Here is a 27,373-nt window from a genome sequence, read left to right on the forward strand (position 1 = left end):
GTGGTACTGTGCAGTGTATATATGCAGGACGGGAGGAGTGGTACTGTGTAGTTTATATATACAGGACAGGAGAAGTGGTACTGTGCAGTGTATATATACAGGACAGGAGGAGTGGTACTGTGCAGTGTATATACACCGGACAGGAGAAGTGGTACTGTGCAGTGTATATATACAGGACAGGAGGAGTGGTACTGTGCAGTTTATATATACAGGACAAGAGGAGTGGTAGTGTGCAGTGTATATATACAGGAGGAGTGGTAGTGTGCAGTGTATATATAAGGGACAGGAGGAGTGGTACTGTGCAGTGTATATATAAGGGACAGGAGGAGTGGTACTGTGCAGTGTATATATGCAGGACAGGCGAAGTGGTACTGTGCATTGTATATATACAGGACAGGAGGAGTGGTACTGTGCAGTGTATATATACAGGACAGGAGAAGTGGTACTGTGCAGTGTATACAGGACAGGAGGAGTGGTGCTGTGCAGCGTATATATACAGGAGGAGTGGTACTGTGCAGTATATATATATATACCGTATATATATATATATATATATATATATATATACAGGACAGGAGGAGTGGTACTGTGCAGTGTATATATACAGGACAGGAGGAGTGGTACCGTGCAGTGTATATATACAGGACAGGAGGAGTGGTACTGTGCAGTGTATATACACAGGACAGGAGGATTGGTACTGTGCAGTGTATATATACAGGACAGGAGGAGTGGTACTGTGCAGTGTATACAGGAGAGGAGGAGTGGTACTGTGCAGTGTATATATACAGGACAGGAGGAGTGGTACTGTGCAGTGTATATTATACAGGACAGGAGAAGTGGTACTGTGCAGTGTATATATACAGAACAGGAGGAGTGGTACTGTGCAGTGTATACAGGAGAGGAGGAGTGGTACTGTGCAGTGTATATACACAGGACAGGAGAAGTGGTACTGTGCAGTGTATATATACAGAACAGGAGGAGTGGTACTGTGCAGTGTATATACAGGATAGGAGAAGTGGTACTGTCCAGTGTATACATACAGGACAGGAGGAGTGGTACTGTGCAGTGTATATATATATACAGGACAGGAGAAGTGGTACTGTGTAGTGTATATATACAGGACAGGAGGAGTGGTAGTGTGCAGTGTATATATAAGGGACAGGAGGAGTGGTACTGTGCAGTGTATATATACAGGACGAGAGGAGTGGTACTGTGCAGTGTATATATACAGGGGAGAGGTACTGTGCAGTGTGTATATACAGGACAGGAGGATTGGTACTGTGCAGTGTATATATAAGGGACAGGAGGAGTGGTACTGTGCAGTGTATACATACAGGACAGGAGGAGTGGTACTGTGCAGTGTATATATACAGGACAGGAGAAGTGGTACTGTGCAGTGTATATATACAGGACAGGAGGAGTGGCACGGTGCAGTGTATATATATACAGGACAGGAGAAGTGGTACTGTGTAGTGTATATATACAGGACAGGAGGAGCGGTACTGTGCAGTGTATATATACAGGAGGAGTGGTACTGTGCAGTGTATACATACAGGACAGGAGGAGTGGCACGGTGCAGTGTGTATATACAGGACAGGAGGAGTGGTGCTGTGTAGTGTATATATACAGGACAGGAGGAGTGGTACTGTGCAGTGTATATACAGGACAGGAGGAGTGGTGCTGTGTAGTGTATATATACAGGACAGGAGGAGTGGTACTGTGCAGTGTATATATACAGGACAGGAGGAGTGGTACTGTACAGTGTATATATACAGGACAGGAGAAGTGGTACTGTGCAGTGTATATACACAGGACAGGAGGAGTGGTACTGTGCAGTGTATATATACAGGACAGGAGGAGTGGTACTGTGCAGTGTATATACAGGACAGGAGGAGTGGTACTGTGCAGTGTGTATATACAGGACAGGAGGAGTGGTGCTGTGTAGTGTATATATACAGGACAGGAGGAGTGGTACTGTGCAGTGTATATATAGAGGACAGGAGGAGTGGTACTGCGCAGTATATATATATACACAGGACAGGAGGAGTGGTACTGTGCAGTGTATATATATACAGGACAGGAGGAGTGGTGCTGTGTAGTGTATATATACAGGACAGGAGGAGTGGTACTGTGCAGTGTATATATACAGGACAGGAGGAGTGGTACTGTGCAGTGTATATATACAGGACAGGAGGAGTGGTACTGTACAGTGTATATATACAGGACAGGAGAAGTGGTACTGTGCAGTGTATATACACAGGACAGGAGGAGTGGAGCTGTGCAGCATATATATATAGGACAGGAGAAGTGGTACTGTGCAGTGTATATGCACATGCACAAAATTGTTGGTGCCCCTCGTTTAATGATAGAAAAACCCACAATGGTCACAGAAACAACTTGAATCTGACAAAAGTAATAATAAATAAAAGATGTATGAAAAATCAACAAATGAAAGTCAGACATTGCTTTTCAACCATGGTTCCACAGACTTGAAAATAAAAATTAAACTCATGATATAGGCCTGGACAGAAATGATGGTACCCCTGAAAATAATGTGACAAAAGGCACATGTTAAATCACGGTGTGTCCACTGATTAGCATCACAGGTGTCTACAATCTTGGAATCAGTGAGTGGGCCTATATAGAGATACAGATACTCACTGTGCTGTTTGGTGACATGGTGTGTATCACACTAAACATGGACCAGAGGAAACTAAGGAAAGAGTTGTCTCAGGAGATTAGAAAGAAAATTATAGACAAACATGTTAACCCCTTTCTGACCTCAGACGTAATATTCCGTCCATGTGACCTGGGCTTATTTGACCATGCAAGGAATATTTCGTCTGAGCGATCGGTCGCACTCACGAGGTGTGTGTGCGATCGTGATTCTGACAGCTGACACCCGCTCCCAGTGTAACACCCCAGGTAACCGGTTGTTACAGTGGCATTGCTTTCCTCACGGTGAGAGTGATGCCATGCTTGGAAGCGAGGAAGGATCCCTATAAAGGGAACCCGTCACCCCCAAAATGGAAGTTGAGCTAAGCCCACCAACATCAGGGACTTATCTCAGCATTCTGCAATGCTGTGGATAAGCCCCCGATGTAACCTGAAAGAGGTTAGATTATACTCACCTGGGCGGGCGGTCCGATCTGATGGGCGTGGCGGTCCGATCTGATGGGCGTCGCGGTCCGGGGCCTCCCATCTTCTTATGATCACATCCTCTTCTTGTCTTCATGCCGTAGCTCCGGCTCAGGCGTACTTTGTCTGCCCTGTTGAGGGCAGAGTAAAGTATTGCAGTGCGCAGGCGCCAAGAGCGCTTGGCCTCTCTGACCTTTCCCGACGCCTGCACACTGCAGTACTTTGCTCTGCCCTCAACAGGGCAGACAAAGTACGCCTGCGCCGGAGCCACAGCGTGAAGACAAGAAGAGGATGTCATCCTATGAAGATGGGAGGCCCTGGACCGGACCGCAACGCCCATCGGACCGGACCGCAGTGGGAACGCCCCTGGGTGAGTATAATATAACCTTGATAAGCCTGCAGAAAATTATTGTCCCATATTGGGACAAAGTAAAAAAGTTAGAAAAATGTAAAAAAAATAAATTTGAATCATTGTAAAAATATTTAAAAAAAATCAAAAATAATTATAAAAAATCAGTATACCGTATATTCTATCACTAAATAAATATTAGAATGAAAAAAAAATCAAAGCAATAAAAGTACACATATTTGCTATTGCTGCGTCTGCAATGACCCGACCTATAAAACTGTCCCACTAGTTAACCCCTTTAGTGAACACCATAAAAAATAACTAATGTCCCGCCCGGGATCGCGGGGCTGACTGCCAAAATCGTGACAGTCCCGCTGTATCCGCGACGGTTGGGAGGTATGCTTTTAAGTATACGTATTTTTTTCTCTTGGGCGCCCCCTTAGTGTAGTGTGTGCTAAGTGTGCATTTTTGGTTGTTTGCTTTTCTTTGCCAACATTTGAAAACTTAGGAGCAAAATAAACGCGTGGGATGAAACACCTGTAAGCAGACGATGCAAACGACTCACGCCCGTAGTTTAGCGCCTCCTTTCCGTGCGTAAATTGAAGCTCAATGGTTTTTCTTTTAAATTTATGGTAAAAAAAATGTATGTACACTTTTGTTTCCATCCCTAAAACTTTTTGCCTTTTGAAAATATTTTTTAGAATGTTTTCTATTTTTTCTCTGGCGCCCCCTTAGGGTCGGCGCCCTAGGCGGCTGCCTAGTTCGCCTATACGTTCGGGCCGGCCCTGATCAAAAGTAAATAATATATAAATAAACATGGTACCGCTGAAAACATCATCTTGTCCCGCAAAAAAACAAGCTGCCATACAGCTCTATCAGTAGAAAAATAAAAAAGTTATAGCTCTCAGAATAAAGCAATGCAAAAATAATAATTTTTTCTAAAATAGGTTATATTGTATAAAGGCGCCAAAGTATAAAAAAACTATATAAATGAGGTATTGCGTGTAATTTTACTGACCCAAAGAATAAAACTGCCTTATCAATTTTACTACACACAGAATGGTATAAACGCCCCCCCCCCAAAAGAAAATGAATTGCTGAATGAAAGCGATCAAAAAATGTCATGTGCCCGAAAATGGTACCAATAAAAACATCCCGCAAAACACAAGACCTCACATGACACTGAGGCCCAAAATATGGAAATATTATAGCTCTCAAAATGTGCCGATGCTAAAACTATTTTTTGCCAGAAAAACAGTCTTTTAGTGTGTGACAGGAGCAAAACGTAAAAACTCGTCATAAGGTCTCTTTCACACGTCCTGATATTTGCAGTACAGGAGATGTCAGTGTTCGTGTGCGTAATACGTGTGGCCAGGGATGCCACTAGGTATTTCAGGGCACCATACTGGCAACATTTTCAGGACTCCATCCAGGCTCCACCCCAGCTCCGTTTCCACCCCTCAAACCTTCTACAGTCCCACCACCCACTCTTGGAAAAACTCCACTTCTGCACCACATCTTCAGCAAATACCACCATGCCATGACCAGATCACATATTACCACAAAGTGACCGATTACTACAATACTGATCATTAATAAAAAAAACCCACAATACTGATGTCACCATAAGTGCCATTATACACAGGAGATCTGTACTTAGTATACAGTGTCAGTGTACAGGCAATACAGTGATCACTGGTGACATTATACACAGGAGATCAGTGTATAGTGTAAAGGTAATACAGTGATCACTGGTGACATTATACACAGGAGCTCTGTATATAGTGTCAGTCTACAGGTAATACAGTGATCACCAGAGACAATGTACACAGGAGCTCTGTATATAGTGTCAGTGTACAGGTGATACAGTGATCTCCAGTGACATTGTACACAGGAGCTCTGTATATAGCGTCTGTCATGATCTCTGCAGGCAGAGATCATAGCAAGCCTATAGAGGGACAAGCTCTCGGAAGATGGAACTATACTGACCATGAACTAAGCCTGCCGCGCAACTAGAAATAGCCAGGTAGCATTTCCTATTTATCGCTAGATGCCCAGCTCTGGCCTAAGACCTAAATAGCTAGCAGAGGGAAATATAAGACCTGGCTCACCTCTAGAGAAATATTTCCAAAGAAGACAGTAGCCCCCCACATATAATGACGGTGAGTTCAGATGAAACAACAAACGCAGCAGGAAAATAGTCTTAGCAAATTTGAGGTCCGCTTACTAGATAGCAGAAGACAGATAGTATACTTTCATGGTCAGCAGAAAAACACTAACAAAACACCATCCAGAGATTACCTTAAACTCTGGCATTAACTCATAACGCCAGAGTAGCAATCCCTGATCAACGAGAGCTTTCCAGACACAGTAACAAAACTTCAGCTGTGAACTGGAACAAATAGGCAAAACAAAACAAGGACAAAAGTCCAACTTATCTAGTAGTAGTCTAGAAGCAGGAACAAGCACTGAGAGGCATCAGATAACATTGTTGACCGGCAAGAAACCACCAGAGAAATGAGCTTAAATAGCGACACCCACTACTGATGGAACCAGGTGAAACAGGAAAGAGGATGACAAGTCCAATTCCACAAGCGGCCACCGGGGGAGCCCAGAATCCAAATTCACAACAGTACCCCCCCCTCAAGGAGGGGGCACCGAACCCTCACCAGATCCACCAGGGCGACCAGGATGAGCCCTATGGAAGGCACGAACAAGATCAGAAGCATGAACATCAGATGCATTGACCCAAGAATTATCCTCCTGGCCGTAACCCTTCCAGTTAACCAGATACTGGAGTTTCCGTCTGGAAACACGAGAGTCCAAAATTTTCTCCACAACGTACTCCAACTCACCCTCAACCAACACCGGAGCAGGAGGCTCAACTGAAGGTACAACAGGTACCTCATACCTGCGCAATAACGACCGATGAAAAACGTTATGAATGGAAAAGGACGCAGGGAGGTCCAAACGGAAAGAAACAGGATTAAGAATCTCCAATATTCTATAAGGGCCGATGAACCGAGGTTTAAACTTAGGAGAAGAGACCCTCATAGGGACAAAACGAGAAGACAACCACACTAAATCTCCAACACAAAGCCGAGAACCAACACGACGATGACGGTTGGCAAAACGCTGAGTCTTCTCCTGGGACAACTTCAAATTGTCCATAACCTGCCCCCAGATGTGATGCAATCTCTCCACCACCGCATCCACTCCAGGACAATCCGAGGATTCCACCTGACCGGAGGAAAATCGAGGGTGAAACCCCGAATTACAGAAAAACGGGGACACCAAGGTGGAAGAACTGGCCCGATTATTGAGGGCGAACTCTGCCAATGGCAAAAAAGCAACCCAATCATCCTGGTCAGCAGAGACAAAACACCTCAGATATGTCTCAAGGGTCTGATTAGTCCGCTCGGTCTGGCCATTAGTCTGAGGGTGAAAAGCAGATGAAAAAGACAAATCTATGCCCATCCTAGCACAGAATGCCCGCCAAAATCTAGACACAAATTGGGTACCTCTGTCAGAAACAATATTCTCAGGAATACCGTGCAATCGGACAACATTCTGAAAAAACAGAGGAACCAACTCAGAAGAAGAAGGCAACTTGGGCAGAGGAACCAAATGGACCATTTTAGAGAAACGGTCACAGACCACCCAGATGACAGACATCTTCTGGGAAACAGGCAGATCTGAAATAAAATCCATCGAGATGTGTGTCCAAGGCCTCTTAGGAATAGGCAAGGGCAACAGCAGTCCGCTAGCCCGAGAACTACAAGACTTGGCCCGAGCACAAACGTCACATGACTGCACAAAGACTCGCACATCTCGTGACAGGGAAGGCCACCAGAAGGATCTTGCCACCAAATCCCTGGTACCAAAAATTCCGGGATGACCTGCCAATGCAGAAGAATGTACCTCAGAGATGACTCTGCTGGTCCAATCATCCGGAACAAACAGTCTATCAGGCGGACAACGATCCGGTCTATCCGCCTGAAACTCTTGCAAGGACCGCCGCAGATCAGGAGAAACGGCCGACAAAATTACTCCCTCCCTAAGGATACCTGTGGGTTCAGAATTACCAGGAGAGTCCGGGTCAAAACTCCTAGAAAGGGCATCTGCCTTAACATTCTTAGAACCCGGTAGGTATGACACCACAAAATTAAAGCGAGAAAAAAATAAAGACCAGCGCGCCTGTCTAGGATTCAGGCGTCTGGCAGTCTCAAGATAAATCAAATTTTTGTGGTCAGTCAATACCACCACCTGATGCCTAGCCCCCTCGAGCCAATGGCGCCACTCCTCAAACGCCCACTTCATGGCCAAAAGCTCCCGATTCCCAACATCATAATTCCGCTCTGCGGGCGAAAATTTGCGAGAAAAGAAGGCACAAGGCCTAATGACGGAGCAGTCGGAACCTTTCTGCGACAACACTGCCCCAGCTCCGATCTCCGAAGCGTCAACCTCAACCTGAAAAGGCAGATTCACATCAGGCTGACGCAACACAGGGGCAGAGGCAAAACGGCGCTTAAGCTCCTGAAAGGCCTCTACAGCATGAGGGGACCAATTAGCAACATCAGCGCCTTGTCTGGTCAAATCAGTCAGTGGTTTAACGACATCCGAAAAACCAGCAATAAATCGGCGGTAAAAGTTGGCAAAGCCCAAAAATCTCTGAAGACCCTTAAGAGAGGAGGGCTGAGTCCAGTCACAAATAGCTTGCACCTTGACGGGATCCATCTCAATGGAAGAGGGAGAAAAAATATACCCCAAAAAGGAAATTTTCTGGACCCCAAAAACGCACTTAGACCCCTTCACACATAAAGAATTAGACCGCAGAACCTGAAAAACTCTCCTGACCTGCTGGACATGAGAGTCCCAGTCATCAGAAAAAATCAGAATATCATCCAGATATATTATCATAAATTTATCCAGAAAATCGCGGAAGATATCATGCATAAAAGACTGGAAAACTGAAGGGGCATTAGAAAGACCAAAAGGCATGACCAAATACTCAAAGTGGCCCTCGGGCGTATTAAATGCGGTCTTCCACTCATCCCCCTGCCTGATCCGCACCAAATTATACGCCCCACGAAGATCAATTTTAGAGAACCACTTAGCACCCTCTATACGAGCAAACAAATCAGTAAGCAATGGCAATGGGTATTGATACTTAACAGTGATCTTATTCAGAAGCCGATAATCAATACATGGTCTCAAAGAGCCGTCTTTTTTTGAGACAAAGAAAAACCCAGCTCCCAAGGGAGAAGAAGATGGACGAATATGTCCCTTTTCCAAAGACTCCTTTATATATTCCCGCATAGCAGCATGTTCCGGCACAGACAAATTAAACAAACGACCCTTTGGATATTTACAACCCGGTATCAAATCTATGGCACAATCGCACTCACGGTGCGGAGGTAACGACCCAAGCTTGGGTTCGTCAAAGACGTCTTGATAATCAGAGAGGAACTCAGGGACTTCAGAGGGAATGGACGACGAAATAGAAACCAAAGGTACGTCCCCATGAATACCCTTACATCCCCAGCTCAACACAGACATTGCTCTCCAGTCCAAGACTGGGTTGTGAGACTGCAACCATGGCAATCCCAGTACCAAATCGTCATGTAAATTATACAGCACCAGGAAACGAATAATCTCCTGGTGATCCGGATTGATACGCATGGTTACTTGTGTCCAGTATTGTGGTTTATTATTAGCCAATGGGGTGGAGTCAATCCCCTTCAGAGGAATAAGAGTCTCCAAAGGCTCTAAATCAAAACCACAACGATTGGCAAAGGACCAATCCATAAGACTCAGAGCGGCGCCAGAGTCAACATAGGCGTCCGTGGCAATGGATGACAAAGAGCAAATCAGGGTTACAGACAAAATAAACTTAGACTGAATGGTGCCAATGGAAACAGACTTATCAAGCTTCTTTGTACGCCTAGAGCATGCCGATATAACATGAGTAGAATCCCCACAATAGAAACACAATCCATTCTTCCGTCTAAAATTCTGTCGCTCGCTCCTGGACAGAATTCTATCACACTGCATACTTTCTGGCGTCTTTTCCATAGACACCGCCAGATGGTGCACCGGTTTGCGCTCCCGCAGACGCCTATCAATCTGAATAGCCATTGTCATGGACTCATTCAGACCTGCAGGCAAAGGGAACCCCACCATAACATCCTTAATGGCATCAGAGAGACCTTCTCTGAAAGTTGCCGCCAAGGCGCACTCATTCCACTGAGTAAGCACAGACCATTTACGGAATTTTTGGCAGAAAACTTCAGCTTCGTCTTGCCCCTGAGATAGTGCCATCAAAGTTTTTTCTGCCTGAAGTTCCAAATGAGGTTCCTCATAAAGCAAGCCCAAGGCCAGAAAAAACGCATCCACATCGCGTAACGCAGGATCCCCTGCTGGCAATGAGAAGGCCCAATCTTGAGGGTCACCCCTGAGCAAGGAAATCACAATCCTAACCTGCTGAGCAGGGTCTCCAGCTGAACGAGACTTCAGGGACAAATAAAGCTTACAATTATTTCGGAAATTCTGGAAGCTAGCTCTATTCCCTGTGAAGAACTCCGGCAAAGGAATTCTCGGCTCAGATACCGGAGCATGTACCACAAAATTTTGTAAATTTTGTACTTTCGTGATGAGATTATTCAAACCCGCAGTTACACTCTGGAGATCCATTATTGTCAGGTGCACACAGAGCATACAGAGATTAGGAGGAGAGAGAGAAAAAAGACTGCAGCAAGGCAGACTGGAGGAAAAAAAAAAAAAAAAATTCCAGCAGACTTCTTATAACTCTCCTTTCTAAACCTGGGTCTTTAACACTTTAGTGGCCGGTCAAACTGTCATGATCTCTGCAGGCAGAGATCATAGCAAGCCTATAGAGGGACAAGCTCTCGGAAGATGGAACTATACTGACCATGAACTAAGCCTGCCGCGCAACTAGAAATAGCCAGGTAGCATTTCCTATTTATCGCTAGATGCCCAGCTCTGGCCTAAGACCTAAATAGCTAGCAGAGGGAAATATAAGACCTGGCTCACCTCTAGAGAAATATTTCCAAAGAAGACAGTAGCCCCCCACATATAATGACGGTGAGTTCAGATGAAACAACAAACGCAGCAGGAAAATAGTCTTAGCAAATTTGAGGTCCGCTTACTAGATAGCAGAAGACAGATAGTATACTTTCATGGTCAGCAGAAAAACACTAACAAAACACCATCCAGAGATTACCTTAAACTCTGGCATTAACTCATAACGCCAGAGTAGCAATCCCTGATCAACGAGAGCTTTCCAGACACAGTAACAAAACTTCAGCTGTGAACTGGAACAAATAGGCAAAACAAAACAAGGACAAAAGTCCAACTTATCTAGTAGTAGTCTAGAAGCAGGAACAAGCACTGAGAGGCATCAGATAACATTGTTGACCGGCAAGAAACCACCAGAGAAATGAGCTTAAATAGCGACACCCACTACTGATGGAACCAGGTGAAACAGGAAAGAGGATGACAAGTCCAATTCCACAAGCGGCCACCGGGGGAGCCCAGAATCCAAATTCACAACAAGCGTCAGTGTGCAGGTAATACAATGATCACCAGTGACATTATACACAGGAGCTCTGTATACAGTGTCAGTGTACAGGTAATACAGTGATCACCAGTGACATTATTCATAGGAGCTCTGTATGTAGAGTCAGTGTACAGGTAATACAGTGATCACTGGTGACATTATATACAGGAGCTCTGTATATAATACATACATAAAGTGTATACTGTGTGAGTACATGTAATACACTAACTCACCAGTGACATCTCTAGGTGAAGTCTTCCATCTTCGCTTTTCATCTTCATCCAGCACAGACCGCCATCACGTCTTCCATCCAGGACTCATCTCTGCAGGAAATAACACAGTTATCTAGAGCACCACTTGCAGAGGACATTATTTAATTTTTTCCCAACTTCTATACCACACCAGATGAAGAAAAAAAGGCGACATAGTGTCGCTCTGTACAGTAACAAGACCCCCCATTGAAAACAGTATCCCCCAAAAATAAAATACATCATTGCAGTAATAATATCCCTTAATTAGCCCCAAGAGTAATAATATTCCCCATCCTGGCCCCCTTGTGTCTCATTCCTGGCTCCAGCCATATGTTATCCCATTGTAATAATTATATGGATACTACGGAATCTGATAGCATGGGATAAAGCCAGTCTGAGAACAAAGTTGCAGCAAAAGATGTATTTACTCACAAACAAAAATGTAAACAGAACTAACAGATATTTCTGCAATTGTAACGAGGTCCTCAGCTCTATATAGAAAGTCACAGCAAACTGAACTGAGTAGCGGGGCGCGACCGCTAATGTGAACCAGTCCAGCAAGGAAATTATGTGGAAGCAAACAAGATACTTGAACGAGGAAGTCCAATAAGGTTTAGTGCAAATGCACACAGTATTTAAATGATGAAGTCCAGCAACACTTGCTCATACGTGCGCACAGTACTTGCTAGCAGGAGTCCAATAGTTCACAGATGATGCGTCATGTGAATGCATAGCTCCCAACCGTCCCTCATTGTGCGGGACTGTCCCGGTTTTCAGCCTTTGCCCCGCACTCCCGCACGGGACGCTCTCATCCCGTGGACAGCAGGATCAACACGCCCCCTTGTGTAGTTAAGCCATGCCCCGGGCCCTTACCCTTCTGTATGGCTGCCTGCTTTCTGCGTACAGGACCTGTGATGAGGTCACAGGAGTGGAGGAGTCAGGGGGTCACATGATCGGCAGATCGAGATATCCGTGGATTGTAGGACTCAGCTGTGCTGGTTGCTGCCACCTTGCCACATGGTCCTGCAGGAGGTAAGTAATGCCTTGTATGGGGTCAGGAGGTGTACAGTGTGGATGTAGCAGAGCCATGTATGTATGAAGTGTATGGAGCAGAGCCGTGTGTGTACGAGGTGTATGGAGCGGAGCCTTGTGTGTATGAGGTGTATGGAGCAGAGCCGTGTGTGTACGAGGTGTATGGAGCGGAGCCATGTGTGTGCAAGGTGTATGGAGCAGAGCCGTGTGTGTGCGAGGTGTATGGAGCGGAGCCTTGTGTGTACGAGGTGTATGGAGCGGAGCCGTGTGTGTGCGAGGTGTATGGAGCGGAGCCGTGTGTGTATGAGGTGTATGGAGCGGAGCCTTGTGTGTACGAGGTGTATGGAGTGGAGCCGTGTGTGTACGAGGTGTATGGAGCGGAGCCATGTGTGTACGAGGTGTATGGAGCGGAGCCGTGTGTGCGAGGTGTATGGAGCGGAGCCGTGTGTGTCCGAGGTGTATGGAGCGGAGCCGTGTGTTTGCGAGGTGTATGGAGCGGAGCCGTGTGTGTGTGCGAGGTGTATGGAGCGGAGCCGTGTGTGTGCGAGGAGTATGGAGCGGAGCCGTGTGTGTGCGAGGTGTATGGAGCAGAGCCGTGTGTGTTGTGAATTTGTTCTTGGGCTCTGTTGTGAATTTGTTCTTGGGCTCCCTCTGGTGGCCTTTAGCTTTATGGCTGGTCTTGGCTGGGTTCAGCTGTTTCATTTTTGCTGCTAAGCGGGGCCTATTTAAGCCAGCTGGACCTTTACTTGTTGCCTGCTGTCGGTGTATTCAGTCCTGATTCATTGCTCTCCTGAATTGTTGTGAAATTGGATTTTGGGCTCCCCCGGTGGCCACTGGTGGAATTGAACTTGTGTGCATCATCCCCTCTGTTCACCTGTTCCCATCAGGATGTGGGAGTCGCTATTTAACCTTGCTCCTCTGTCACTTCCATGCCGGTCAACATTGTAATCAGAAGCCTTTCTGTGCATGTTCCTGCTACCAGACAACTTCCAGCTAAGTCGGACTTTTGTCCTTGTTTGTTTTTTGCATTTTGTTCCAGTTCACAGCTGCAGTTTCGTTTCTGTGTCTGGAAAGCTCTTGTGATCTGAAATTGCCACTCTGATGTTATGAGTTAATACTAGAGTCTTAAAGTAATTTCAGGATGGTGTATTGATAGGGTTTTCAGCTGACCATGAAAGTACCCTTTCTGTCTTCCTGCTATCTAGTAAGCGGACCTCGATTTTGCTAAACCTATTTTCATACTACGTTTGTCATTTTCATCTTAAATCACCGCCAATATATGTGGGGGCCTCTGTCTGCCTTTCGGGGAAATTTCTCTAGAGGTGAGCCAGGACTATATTTTCCTCTGCCAGGATTAGTTAGTCCTCCGGCCGGCGCTGGGCGTCTAGGGATAAAACGCAGGCTACGCTACCCGGCTACTGTTAGTTGTGCGGCAGGTTTAGTTCATGGTCAGTTTAAGTTTCCATCCTTCCAAGAGCTAGTTCCTATGTATGCTGGGCTATGTTCTCTTGCCATTGAGAACCATAACAGTTTGACCGGCCCACAAAGGGTTAAATTAATTGGCAGAGAAAGGAGAGAAAAAAGAAGTCTGCTGAAAATTTTTTTTTTTTTTTTTTTTCTTCCTTCAGTTCTGAGTGTGCTTTTATTGTGGTGATTCAACTCATGTTATATCAGCATGCTCTAAGCGTACTAAGAAGCTTGATATGTCAGTTTCAATTGGCACTTTTCAGTCTAAGTTTATTCTATCTGTGACCCTGATTTGTTCTTTATCATCTATTACCGCGGATGCCTATGTCGACTCTGGCGCCGCTTTGAGTCTTATGGATTGGTCCTTTGCCAAACGCTGTGGGTATGATTTAGAGCCTCTTGAAACTCCTATACCTCTGAAGGGGATTGACTCCACCCCATTGGCTAGTAATAAACCACAATACTGGACACAAGTAACTATGCGAATTAATCCGGATCATCAGGAGATTATTCGCTTTCTTGTGCTGTATAATCTACATGATGTGTTGGTGCTTGGATTGCCATGGCTGCAATCTCATAACCCAGTCCTCGACTGGAACGCTATGTCTGTGTTAAGCTGGGGATGTAAGGGGATGCATGGGGACGTACCTTTGGTTTCCATTTCGTCATCTATTCCCTCTGAGATTCCTGAATTCTTGTCTGACTATCGTGACGTTTTTGAAGAACCTAAGCTTGGTTCATTACCTCCGCACCGGGAGTGCGATTGTGCCATAGATTTGATTCCGGGTAGTAAATACCCTAAGGGTCGTTTATTTAATCTGTCTGTGCCTGAACATGCTGCTATGCGAGAATATATAAAGGAGTCCTTGGAAAAGGGACATATTCGTCCTTCGTCATCTCCCTTAGGAGCCGGTTTTTTCTTTGTGTCTAAGAAAGATGGCTCTTTGAGGCCGTGTATTGATTATCGGCTTTTGAATAAAATCACGGTTAAATATCAATATCCGTTGCCACTGCTGACTGATTTGTTTGCTCGCATAAAGGGGGCCAAGTGGTTCTCTAAGATAGATCTCCGTGGGGCGTATAATTTGGTGCGAATTAAGCAGGGGGATGAGTGGAAAACCGCATTTAATACGCCCGAGGGCCACTTTGAGTATTTGGTGATGCCTTTTGGCCTTTCAAATGCCCCTTCAGTCTTTCAGTCCTTTATGCATGACATTTTCCGTGATTATTTGGATAAATTTATGATCGTGTATCTGGATGATATTCTGATTTTTTCGGATGACTGGGACTCTCATGTCCAGCAGGTCAGGAGGGTTTTTCAGGTTTTGCGGTCTAATTCCTTGTGTGTGAAGGGTTCTAAGTGCGTTTTTGGGGTTCAAAAGATTTCCTTCTTGGGATACATTTTTTCCCCCTCTTCCATCGAGATGGATCCTGTCAAGGTTCGGGCTATTTGTGATTGGACGCAACCCTCTTCTCTTAAGAGTCTTCAGAAATTTTTGGGCTTTGCTAACTTTTATCGTCGATTTATTGCTGGTTTTTCTGATGTTGTTAAACCATTGACTGATTTGACTAAGAAGGGTGCTGATGTTGCTGATTGGTCCCCTGCTGCTGTGGAGGCCTTTCGGGAGCTTAAGCGCCGCTTTTCTTCCGCCCCTGTGTTGCGTCAGCCTGATGTTGCTCTTCCTTTTCAGGTTGAGGTCGACGCTTCTGAAATCGGAGCTGGGGCGGTTTTGTCGCAAAGAAGTTCCGACTGCTCCGTGATGAAACCTTGTGCTTTTTTTTCTCGTAAATTTTCGCCCACCGAGCGGAATTATATTGGGAATCGGGAGCTTTTGGCCATGAAGTGGGCTTTTGAGGAGTGGCGTCATTGGCTTGAGGGGGCTAGACATCAGGTGGTGGTATTGACCGACCACAAAAATTTAATTTATCTTGAGTCCGCCAGACGCCTGAATCCTAGACAGGCGCGCTGGTCGTTGTTTTTCTCTCGGTTTAATTTTGTGGTGTCATACCTACCGGGTTCTAAGAATGTTAAGGCGGATGCCCTTTCTAGGAGTTTTGAGCCTGACTCCCCTGGTAATTCTGAACCTACAGGTATCCTTAAGGATGGAGTGATATTGTCTGCCGTTTCTCCAGACCTGCGGCGGGCCTTGCAGGATTTTCAGGCGGATAGACCTGATCGTTGCCCACCTGGTAGACTGTTTGTTCCTGATGATTGGACCAGTAAAGTCATTTCTGAGGTTCATTCTTCTGCGTTGGCAGGTCATCCTGGAATCTTTGGTACCAGGGATTTGGTGGCAAGGTCCTTCTGGTGGCCTTCCCTGTCACGAGATGTACGAGGCTTTGTGCAGTCTTGTGACGTTTGTGCTCGGGCCAAGCCTTGTTGTTCTCGGGCTAGTGGATTGTTGTTGCCCTTGCCTATTCCGAAGAGGCCTTGGACGCACATCTCGATGGATTTTATTTCGGATCTTCCTGTTTCTCAGAAGATGTCTGTCATCTGGGTGGTGTGTGACCGTTTCTCTAAGATGGTCCATTTGGTTCCCCTGCCTAAGTTGCCTTCTTCTTCCGAGTTGGTTCCTCTGTTTTTTCAAAATGTGGTTCGTTTGCATGGTATTCCGGAGAATATCGTTTCTGACAGAGGAACCCAATTCGTGTCTAGATTTTGGCGGGCATTCTGTGCTAGTATGGGCATAGATTTGTCTTTCTCGTCTGCTTTCCATCCTCAGACTAATGGCCAGACCGAGCGGACGAATCAGACTTTGGAGACATATTTGAGGTGTTTTGTGTCTGCAGATCAGGATGATTGGGTTGCTTTTTTGCCTTTAGCGGAGTTTGCCCTCAATAATCGGGCCAGCTCTGCCACCTTGGTGTCTCCTTTTTTCTGTAATTCGGGGTTTCATCCTCGATTTTCCTCCGGTCAGGTGGAATCTTCGGATTGTCCTGGAGTGGATGCTGTGGTGGAGAGGTTGCATCAGATTTGGGGGCAGGTGGTGGACAATTTGAAGTTGTCCCAGGAGAAGACTCAGCTTTTTGCCAACCGCCGGCGTCGGGTTGGTCCTCGGCTTTGTGTCGGGGACTTGGTGTGGTTGTCTTCTCGTTTTGTCCCTATGAGGGTTTCTTCTCCTAAGTTTAAGCCTCGGTTCATCGGCCCGTACAAGATATTGGAGATTCTTAACCCTGTGTCCTTCCGTTTGGACCTCCCTGCATCTTTTTCTATTCATAATGTTTTTCATCGGTCATTGTTGCGCAGGTATGAGGTACCGGTTGTGCCTTCCGTTGAGCCTCCTGCTCCGGTGTTGGTTGAGGGCGAGTTGGAGTACGTTGTGGAAAAGATCTTAGACTCCCGTGTTTCCAGACGGAAACTCCAGTATCTGGTCAAATGGAAGGGATACGGTCAGGAGGATAATTCTTGGGTGACTGCCTCTGATGTTCATGCCTCCGATCTGGTCCGTGCCTTTCATAGGGCTCATCCTGATCGCCCTGGTGGTTCTGGTGAGGGTTCGGTGCCCCCTCCTTGAGGGGGGGGTACTGTTGTGAAATTGGATTTTGGGCTCCCCCGGTGGCCACTGGTGGAATTGAACTTGTGTGCATCATCCCCTCTGTTCACCTGTTCCCATCAGGATGTGGGAGTCGCTATTTAACCTTGCTCCTCTGTCACTTCCATGCCGGTCAACATTGTAATCAGAAGCCTTTCTGTGCATGTTCCTGCTACCAGACAACTTCCAGCTAAGTCGGACTTTTGTCCTTGTTTGTTTTTTGCATTTTGTTCCAGTTCACAGCTGCAGTTTCGTTTCTGTGTCTGGAAAGCTCTTGTGATCTGAAATTGCCACTCTGATGTTATGAGTTAATACTAGAGTCTTAAAGTAATTTCAGGATGGTGTATTGATAGGGTTTTCAGCTGACCATGAAAGTACCCTTTCTGTCTTCCTGCTATCTAGTAAGCGGACCTCGATTTTGCTAAACCTATTTTCATACTACGTTTGTCATTTTCATCTTAAATCACCGCCAATATATGTGGGGGCCTCTGTCTGCCTTTCGGGGAAATTTCTCTAGAGGTGAGCCAGGACTATATTTTCCTCTGCCAGGATTAGTTAGTCCTCCGGCCGGCGCTGGGCGTCTAGGGATAAAACGCAGGCTACGCTACCCAGCTCCTGTTAGTTGTGCGGCAGGTTTAGTTCATGGTCAGTTTAAGTTTCCATCCTTCCAAGAGCTAGTTCCTATGTATGCTGGGCTATGTTCTCTTGCCATTGAGAACCATAACACTGAATATTCCTTGTGACCAGTCTTCTGCTAGGAGAAGCTAAGTTTGCTTGTTTATTTGCTCATGATTTCCTTGAAAACGTTTCTCAGTATATTATGAGTTCAGTCCAGCTTGCTTTTATGTGATTTTTTGCTCGCTGGTTAGTTCTGGGGTGCTGAGGTGCTCCCCCCACATCGTTAGTTGGTGTGGGGGTTCTTGCATCCTCAGCGTGGATATTTTTGGATAGGGTTTTTTACTGACCGCATAGACTTTCTGCTGTCCTCTGTCTATCTAGTGATTAGCGGGCCTCCTTTGCTGAATCTGTTTTCATTACTGCGTTTGTGCCTTCTCCTTTACTCACCGTTATTATTTGTGGGGGGCTGTTCTATACTTTGGGATTATTTCTCTGAGGCAAGTGAGGCTTTGTTTCCTTTAGGGGTAGTTAGTTTCTCAGGCTGTGAAGAGACGTCTAGGATTTCTAGGTGCGTTCCACGGCTGCTTATAGTATGTGCGGTTAGGATCAGCATTGCGGTCAGTCTAGTTACCACATTCCCAGAGCTCGTTCTATGTTCATACTTAGCTGATCAGATTTGTGATCCTAAGCCACAAGGATCATAACACGTGTGTGTGCGAGGTGTATGGAGCGGAGCCGTGTGTGTGCGAGGTGTATGGAGTGGAGCCGTGTGTGTGCGAGGTGTATGGAGCGGAGCCGTGTGTGTGCGAGGTGTATGGAGCGGAGCCGTGTGTGTGCAAGGTGTATGGAGTGGAGCCGTTTGTGTGCGAGGTGTATGGAGCGGAGCCGTGTTTGTATAAGGTGTATGGAGCGGAGCTGTGTGTGTATGAGGTGTATGGAGCGGAGCACGTGTGTGTACGGAGCGGAGCCGTGTGCAAAGTGTACGGAGCGCAGCCACGTGTGTAGGAGTAGCTATGTGTGGCCATTATATGGTGCGAAGTATCATGTGCGGCCAATATACAGTATGGAGCATCATGTGCGGTCATTATACAGTATGGAGCATCATGTGGGGCCAATATACAGTATGGAGCATCATCTGCAGTCATTATACAGTATGGAGCATCATGTGCGGTCATTATACAGTATGGAGCATCATGTGTGGTCATTATACAGAATGGAGCATCATGTGGGGCCATTATACAGTATGGAGCATCATGTGCGGTCATTATACAGTATTGAGCATCATGTGGGGTCATTATACAGTATGGAGCATTATGTGTGGTCATTATACAGAATGGAGCATCATGTGGGGCCATTATACAGTATGGAGCATCATGTGCGGTCATTACAGTATGGAGCATCATGTGGGGTCATTATACAGTATGGAGCATCATGTGGGGCCATTATACAGTATGGAGCATCATGTGCAGGCAATATACGTGCCGTGTGTGTGCGAGGTGTATGGAGCGGAGCCGTGTTTTATACAAACACGGCTCCGTGTTTGTGTAACACGAGGTGTATGGAGCGGAGCTGTGTGTGTATGAGGTGTATGGAGCGGAGCGCGTGTGTATGGAGCGGAGCCGTGTGCAAAGTGTACGGAGCGCAGCCACGTGTGTAGGAGTAGCTATGTGTGGCCATTATATGGTACGAAGTATCATGTGCGGCCAATATACAGTATGGAGCATCATGTGCAGTAATTATATGGTATGGAGCATCATGTGCAGCCATTATACAGTATGGAGCATCATGTGCGGTCATTATACGGTATGGAGCATCATGTGTGGCCATTATACAGTATGGAGCATCATGTGTGGCCATTATACAGTATGGAGCATCATGTGCGGTCATTATACAGTATGGAGCACTATGTGTTGTCATTATACAGTATGGAGCATCATGTGTGGTCATCATAGAGTATGAAGCATCATGTGTGGCCATTATACAGTATGGAGCACTGTGTGGCCATATTTTTTTGTTTATAATTATTTTATATGAAACAGTGTGATCAGCAGTGCTAAATGGGTTTGTTTGGGTCGTGGATATGGGTGTGACTAATTATGAATGGGTGTGGTCAGAGGCGTGGCCTAAAATGTGCCGCGGCGCGCATTGCAAACTTTTTCCCTCTTTCCCATCTTCAAAAGTTGGGAGGTATGTGAATGACGTCCTAGAAAAGAGAGGACGAGGGGAGAAAGAGGGAGAGCGCCATCTAAGCGTAGTAGATGAGTAAATCTTTCTTGTAGCCATAACACAGCTTGAATCTTGCTCACCTGGTGTGGTTGTCCAAGAGGCACAACACGGGGAAAAGTTTAGTACACAAAGGAAATCCTTCCACTGGTGTGCTGCCAGTCGCAGCAGTTCCAGAGGCGAGAGGTAGCTGAATGGGGTGAGGCAGACCACCGACTACTGAGCAGCAGAAGCCGGGAGTTAACCAGCAAACAGGCAGATGCTCAGGAGCCAGCAGCACAAAATATTCAGGCACAGGTGAACACAAGACCCGGACTTAACCCTCCGTCAGGGGCAATATGTTTCATAACGAGTTTAGGGGCATTGCGCCTGTCCAGCACAGGCTAGAAAATTGGCTATATTTTCCTTTTTTAAAAATTTCAATGCTCTAAAAGTGATCAGTTACCTTAATAGGAATGTAATAAATGAGAATACATATAATCAGGTGTAAAAAAAAATGTTTAATAACCAGAAAAGTAATCTGTTTCTATGTCTTGAGCATCCCCCTCATTCTCTCCATCTTGACCTGTATCAGACACATCTGGACATTCTTCCACATCATCTTCTGAAGCAATGTCACTTTCTTCCCCTAAATCTTCTAGCTGTAAGGGGTCTGTCTCATCAACAAGCAGTATATTTTGCACTTGCTCAACATGAAGGGCATTGGACAAGTCAAATATTCTCCTCGCCATTTCAGTAGAAAAGCTGAAGCAAGAGAGAGAATGTGTGTTAGGGCGCAATGTGCCTGAGAAGCACAATCTTATTTCTAACAAAACCTTTTATGACAAATCCACAAATTTAGCACTAGCTATTCATAAAACAAGCTAAAAAAACAATTGGGATGAATAAAAACAGCAAATTCTAATCGTCAAATGTGTGACGCGTTCAGGGGCAATGAGCCTGAGAAGCCAAAACACTGATATCTGATCTCCTGCAGCTCTGCAGCACAAGAGGCTTCTCAGGTTTCACACAGCCTTGAGGGTATGTTCACACGTTCCTGATTTCCCTCCTTTTTTTTCAGGACTAAAAACCGCAGCTCTTGGCAGAAAACACAGGTGCGTTTTTTGGTGCGTTTTTGGTGCGGTTTTTGATGCGTTTTTTGATGTGGTTTTTAGTGCGTTTTTTTATGCAGTTTTCTCTGCAGATTGTCTGTGTTTGACACAAATAAAGCTTACTGCAGTGGGGGAAAAAAAAAAAAAAATGATGTCATTTCCTTGTCCAACCCTTTTCTTCTTCCATCCTCCATTTTGGAACTTACACATCAAAATGAGTGGACGTGCTGAGCATAGGCCAGATGACAGCCCGCGGATCCAGCTCCGCACACCACACCGGATTGCGATCCTGGGGTTGATGCTTCTAATTCTGAATCGACATGCACGTCAGGTAAGCAGATGTCTGTTTGTTTTATATATTGGGTTATGGGTACATGTCCACGTTCTGGAAACGCTGTGTGTTTGGCGCTGCGTGTGGCCGCAGCGCCAAACATGCAGCGTCCACATGTAACAGCATAGTGGAGGTGATTTCATGAAATCACGTGTCCACTGTGTGTCATCCGTCAGCCCTGCGACTCCGGACATGCTGCGCGTCTTTTATGATCACAGCATGTCCGTGTTCCTTGTTGAGAAGCTGCGGCTCCGCAAGGAAAAACAGGGCCCTATGCGTGGGGTGCGATGATGCTGGATTTGTACAATGAACACATCTGGCATCATTGCGTCCCAGAAGGGGGTGGGGCTTTGCACATAGCGGCTTTGGCGCTCCAACGATAACGATGGCCATCCTGAACGTGGACACGTACCCTTACATAATCCGCATTGCTTTCCAGGCATGTTTGATATTTTTTTCTCATTGTTGTGTTTTACAAAATATATATATTTTTTTTATTTTAGAGGCAGCGGCGGCAGAGAAGACGTGCGCAGAAAAGGATGTGGGTGCACCCGCTTTTAGCAGAGCGAACAGAGAAGGGGCACTTTTATGTGCTGTACAATGATTTGAGGAGGTAAGTAGAAATATATTGAATGACAAATTTACCTTTTTTTGCTAGCAATACTTGTGAAGTAACCCTTTTTTTTGTTTCTTTTTCAATTTTCAGATATCCGGAAAAATTTCTCTCTTTTTGTCGGCTACCAATTATGGCATTCGACAGACTGCTCACCATCCTGGCACCCCATTTGGCACTGCAAGACACAGTGATGAGGAAGTCCATCTCTGCAGAGGAAAGGCTGCTCATCACCTTGCGGTAAGTAACAATTTTTCAGGGGGAATGTCGTTAGGTCTCTATTTTACACGTCTCTGTGTCCAGTATGTGTGATTAAACCCACCCAGTCCTCCTGTTGGACGGGGGGCACACATACACACACGAGAGATACGGGCGAGTGTTGGATGGTAATCCCCGGCCCTGCCGCCTGCACTCTGGAGCGGAGTGTGCACCCACATACCAATACATGGAGCCGCACGCTCCACAACGGAGTGCACGCAGCAGGTCCGGGGATTACCATGCAACACTCGGTCATATCTCGCATGCGTGTGTGCACAAGTCCCATCAGGCTTTTTATTAAGGTTTTTTACACCCTTTGTGTTGTGCTGGGTGTTAATGCCATCATTATTGAATGGTGCTGGACGCATATTATAGCGGCTTTAACTTGTGACATGTTGTAATTACCTTTTTGTGTGACACTTCTAATTTTCTTTTTTGTTTCTTTGCAGATTTTTGGCCACAGGAGAGAGCTATACATCACTGCACCTCCAATTTAGAGTTGGTAAATCTACCATCTCTAACATTGTGAGGTGTACATGTGCCGTCATCTGGCAGAAGTTGCAGCCCATCGTGATGCCTTCCCCAACCGAGGAGACTTGGCTGCAGGTTGCAGCAGGCTTTCAGTCTGTGGCCAATTTCCCAAACTGCATAGGTGCAGTCGATGGTAAACATGTTAGGGTTCAGCAGCCACCACGATCAGGATCACGCTTCTTTAATTATAAGAAGTATTTTTCAGTGGTCCTGATGGCGGTGGCTGATGCCCATTACAAATTTGTTGCCATTGATGTTGGTGCCTATGGTAGTACTGGGGATTCTCGGGTGTTGCGAACGTCACAGATTGGGATGCAAATTCTTCGAGATGGCGGCACGCTCCCAGCCCCAAGACCTTTGCCGGGTTCCACACATCCAGTGCCCTTTGTGATGGTATCGGATGAGGCATTTCCCTTAACGACAACCCTGCTGCGCCCATACCGACGAAGGGGACTGGATGCCCGACGGAGGATTTTTAATTATCGGCTGAGTCGTGCACGCAGATATGTGGAATGCACCTTTGGGATCATGACTAGTCAGTGGAGGATCTTTCACACTGCCATTCAGTTGGACACAGACACCGTTGATGCTGTGATAAAGGCTTGCTGTGTACTCCACGACTATGCTCGTGAGTACAACACTGACGTAGATGTGGAGTACCAGCAGCCAGTATTTAATCCAGTTGTCAACGGGGGTCTGGGCAGGCCGTCCAACTCTGGTGTGCGTGTGAGAGAATCCTTCACTGACTACTTTATGAGTCCAGAAGGTGCCGTGCACTGGCAATACTCCTGTGCTGGTGTTGAGCAGCCTGACCAGCAGAGAAGGATGCATCTACACTGACCGTTCCCAAAAAGTTGCCGACATCGCTGCTAACAGTTGTGAAAAGATCATGAAGAATGATAAACGACAGCAATCAACACAAAATTTTGTTTCCAAAAATTTTTTTTCCATGTTACCAAAAAAAGAAAAAAAAATTTGGTTGTAATTTAAATAAAAAAAATATTTGGGTTTAATTTGGTTTGTTTCTTTGTATGTCAAAAAAATGTGTGGTGTTTTCATAAATTAACAGCAGTATGAGATATACAATAGTTAACACATCAACCCCTAAACCACTAATCGATAGCCCATAAACCCAGGACAGCGGCCTTGTCCCCATTGTCTAAAAAGAAGAGAATATTTTTTGAAAACAAAAATTTATTTTAAAGAACACAAATTAGTGGTAATTTTTACAATTGATTTTTCAATTTGAAAAAAAAAAAATATAAACAGCCCCTTTCAAAGCCAACATGCAACTGGAGCTACAAACAAAAGCTCAGGTCTGGACACCATAGTCATAGAAAAAAACACAAGAAATCCACAAGAAAAAATAAGAACATTATTTCTCGGATAATCATTAAAATCGTCAGTTTTTTGTTAAATATTAAAAATGACCAAAATATAACAGAAAAACCGTTTTAATACTGAAATATTCGAATATTAGGGAACGGGTGCACCACAACATCCACTATCACATAACAGGAGGGGAGAAGGACAGGAGTTGTCAAAGGAGTTATGTGTCCCTGTACATCTCTATTGAGACCTCCAGTGCCAGTACTCAGTTATATTTTTTACTCATTTGACAACGCATGTCCTTCTCCCCTCCTGTAATGTGATAGTGGATGTTTTGGTGCACCTGTTCCCTATTATTTGAATACCAATACGGTTTTTCTGTTATATTATGTTTTGTTCATTTTTATTATTTTCAATAAACTGATAAGTTTACCGATTATCACATATGATGAACTTCGTTTTTCTTGTGGTTTTCTGTGCAACTGGACCTGTAGCCCAATTTACGTTCAATAAAGAAAGGTGTACTCTGGAGAATCGAGGAAATTTGTTCCCTCTGTTTGAGAAGTTGCTCCCCCCAGCTGCTGCGAACTTCCTGTATCTCCATAACTTCCTTGGCTGCCTCTATCTCCATAACTTCCTTGGCTGCCTCTATCTCCATAACGTCTTTGGCTGCCTCTATCTCCATAACTTCCTTGGCTGCCTCTATCTCCATAACTTCCTTGGCTGCCTCTATCTCCATAACTTCCTTGGCTGTTGGCCAAATACTGGGGTCTTGTAGCTGGTGTTTCAGGTGTTCTGTGTCGGGGCCTGAAAAGTCCCAACACCCCCATCAGAACCTCATTGTATGGCGAAATAGGAGCAGGGTCCTCCAGAGCAGTGAGGGATATCTGGACCATAGACATAAAAAGAGATTGTCTATCCGGTGGCAGGGAGCGTGTTTTTCTTGCGACTGTTAGTGCAAACGAGTCGCAATGGTCGTCGCTAGTTGATTTTGGTGTCACAGGCAATTTGAACCGTTTGGTCCTCTTGGTTCTTCTTTTTTTTTTGTTTTTTTTTGTCTGCTGCCACTGGATAGACAGCTCTCTTCTCCACTCTCACAGCTTCTACGGAATCAGATGCTTCAGCAGCTGCTGAAGCAGATGTGGATGCAGCAGCTGTTGAAGTGGATGTTGATTCAGCAGAAGCTGTGGGAATGGAGGGAGAGATGGTCCCTCCCACTCCAGAGGAACTGCCTGCTCCATCCTCTGTGTCGCTGTCCTCGAAATCAGCTGCAGACATGTTTCCTTCCGTCCTGTGGGGGGAAAAAAAGATCATTAATAAAATTTTTAGCACAACATATTATATATAAATAATCTTGTGGAGTGGATTTTAACTTACTTTCTCAATGTCCTGCTGGTCACAATGAACTGTAGCTCTTCACTGAAGGGGAATTTTGTTTTGCTCGGCGAAGAGCCACTCTTTGAACAGTCATTTAGAAATTTGGTAAATCGGTCTCTGATGGAGCGCCAACGTTGCCTCACATCTTTATCTACCAAAAAAAGGTTCCAAAAAACAACAATTTTTTAGAGATCTAAACAAATTATACTTTTAATATACTCAAGGTTTACTAAATAAATGTAATTATAATTACCTATTTTCTGCTGTGTTGCCCCAGGATATTTGTCCCAATCCGGGAACATGTCGCGAACTATTTTGGTCCACGCGAGTTCCCTAAAGTATTTATCCTTATAGGATTCATCTGAAGGGTCCCACAGGGCCGGATAATCACGAACCTACAATGAATACAATAGTGTCATCTCATAATCTATAGAACGACCAAGTAATGTTACACAAATGCTTTTAAAAAGTTGAAATATATCAAAGTAACCCCTAATAAATGAACACAAGCACAAACTGAAAACACAAACACCAATAAAAACGTTCGTGTGCAGTTGTTTTACTACTAGCTCTGGCGCTGTCAATCCTGAGCGGTGCGTGCGCCAATCAACAACATTAAGTAAAAAACCCTATAAACTGAAATAGTTAGGGTAGGGTTAGGGCTCATAACCCTAAGGACCCTACCCCTAAAGGGATCCGAACCCGAAAGGGATCCTACCCCTAACCCTACCCCTAAAGGGATCCTAACCCTACCCCTAACCCTAAAGGGATCCTAACCCTACCCCTAACCCTAAAGGGATCCTAACCCTAACCCTACCCCTAAAGGGATCCTAACCCTACCCCTAACCCTACCCCTAAAGGGATCCTAACCCTAACCCTACCCCTAAAGGGATCCTAGGGTTAATGATAGGGTTGCTATTGTAAGGTGGCATTAAGCACGGTTAATAATGGAGAGGCGTCAATAAGACGCCTATCCATTATTAATCCTATTAAAGGGTTACTATAATATATGTGGACCCCCCCAAAAAAAAATACATAGGGTCCCCCTATATTTTTAGGCCAGAAAAGCTAGGCAGACAGCCGTGGGCCAATATTTGATGCCCGGGAAGGGGTTAAAATACCCATGGCTGTTCCCAGGCTATGAATATTAACCCACAGCTGTCTGCGCAGCCTTTCTGGCACTAAAATATAGGGGGCCCCGAAAAAAAAAAGTGTTGGGGTCCCCCTATATTTTTAGGCCAGAAAGGCTAGGCAGACAGCCGTGGGCCAATATTTGAGGCCCGGGAAGGGGTTAAAATACCCATGGCTGTTCCCAGGCTATGAATATTAACCCACAGCTGTCTGCGCAGCCTTTCTGGCACTAAAATATAGGGGGCCCCGAAAAAAAAAAGTGTTGGGGTCCCCCTATATTTTTAGGCCAGAAAGGCTAGGCAGACAGCCGTGGGCCAATATTTGAGGCCCGGGAAGGGGTTAAAATACCCATGGCTGTTCCCAGGCTATGAATATTAACCCACAGCTGTCTGCGCAGCCTTTCTGGCACTAAAATATAGGGGGCCCCGAAAAAAAAAAAGTGTTGGGGTCCCCCTATATTTTTAGGCCAGAAAGGCTACGCAGACAGCCGTGGGCTTATATTCATAACCTAGGAAAGGGGCC

General features: G+C 45.5%; 1 protein-coding gene across 1 annotated transcript; it reads right to left on the bottom strand.

Moving 5' to 3' along the window:
• Positions 1-24,747: 24,747 nt before the first annotated feature.
• Positions 24,748-26,333, bottom strand: LOC143818382 (uncharacterized). The gene is made up of 3 exons (XM_077299727.1): positions 25,974-26,333; positions 25,721-25,871; positions 24,748-25,634 (listed from the first exon to the last, which is right to left on the bottom strand). Exons 1-3 carry the CDS (start codon positions 26,020-26,022, stop codon positions 25,325-25,327), a joined length of 510 nt encoding a protein of 169 aa, XP_077155842.1. The 5' UTR covers positions 26,023-26,333; the 3' UTR covers positions 24,748-25,324.
• Between the last annotated feature and the right edge of the window lie 1,040 nt (positions 26,334-27,373).

The sequence above is a fragment of the Ranitomeya variabilis genome, chromosome 1 (genome assembly GCF_051348905.1).
Source record: "Ranitomeya variabilis isolate aRanVar5 chromosome 1, aRanVar5.hap1, whole genome shotgun sequence".
In the NCBI taxonomy this organism is placed as follows: Eukaryota; Metazoa; Chordata; class Amphibia; order Anura; family Dendrobatidae; genus Ranitomeya; species Ranitomeya variabilis.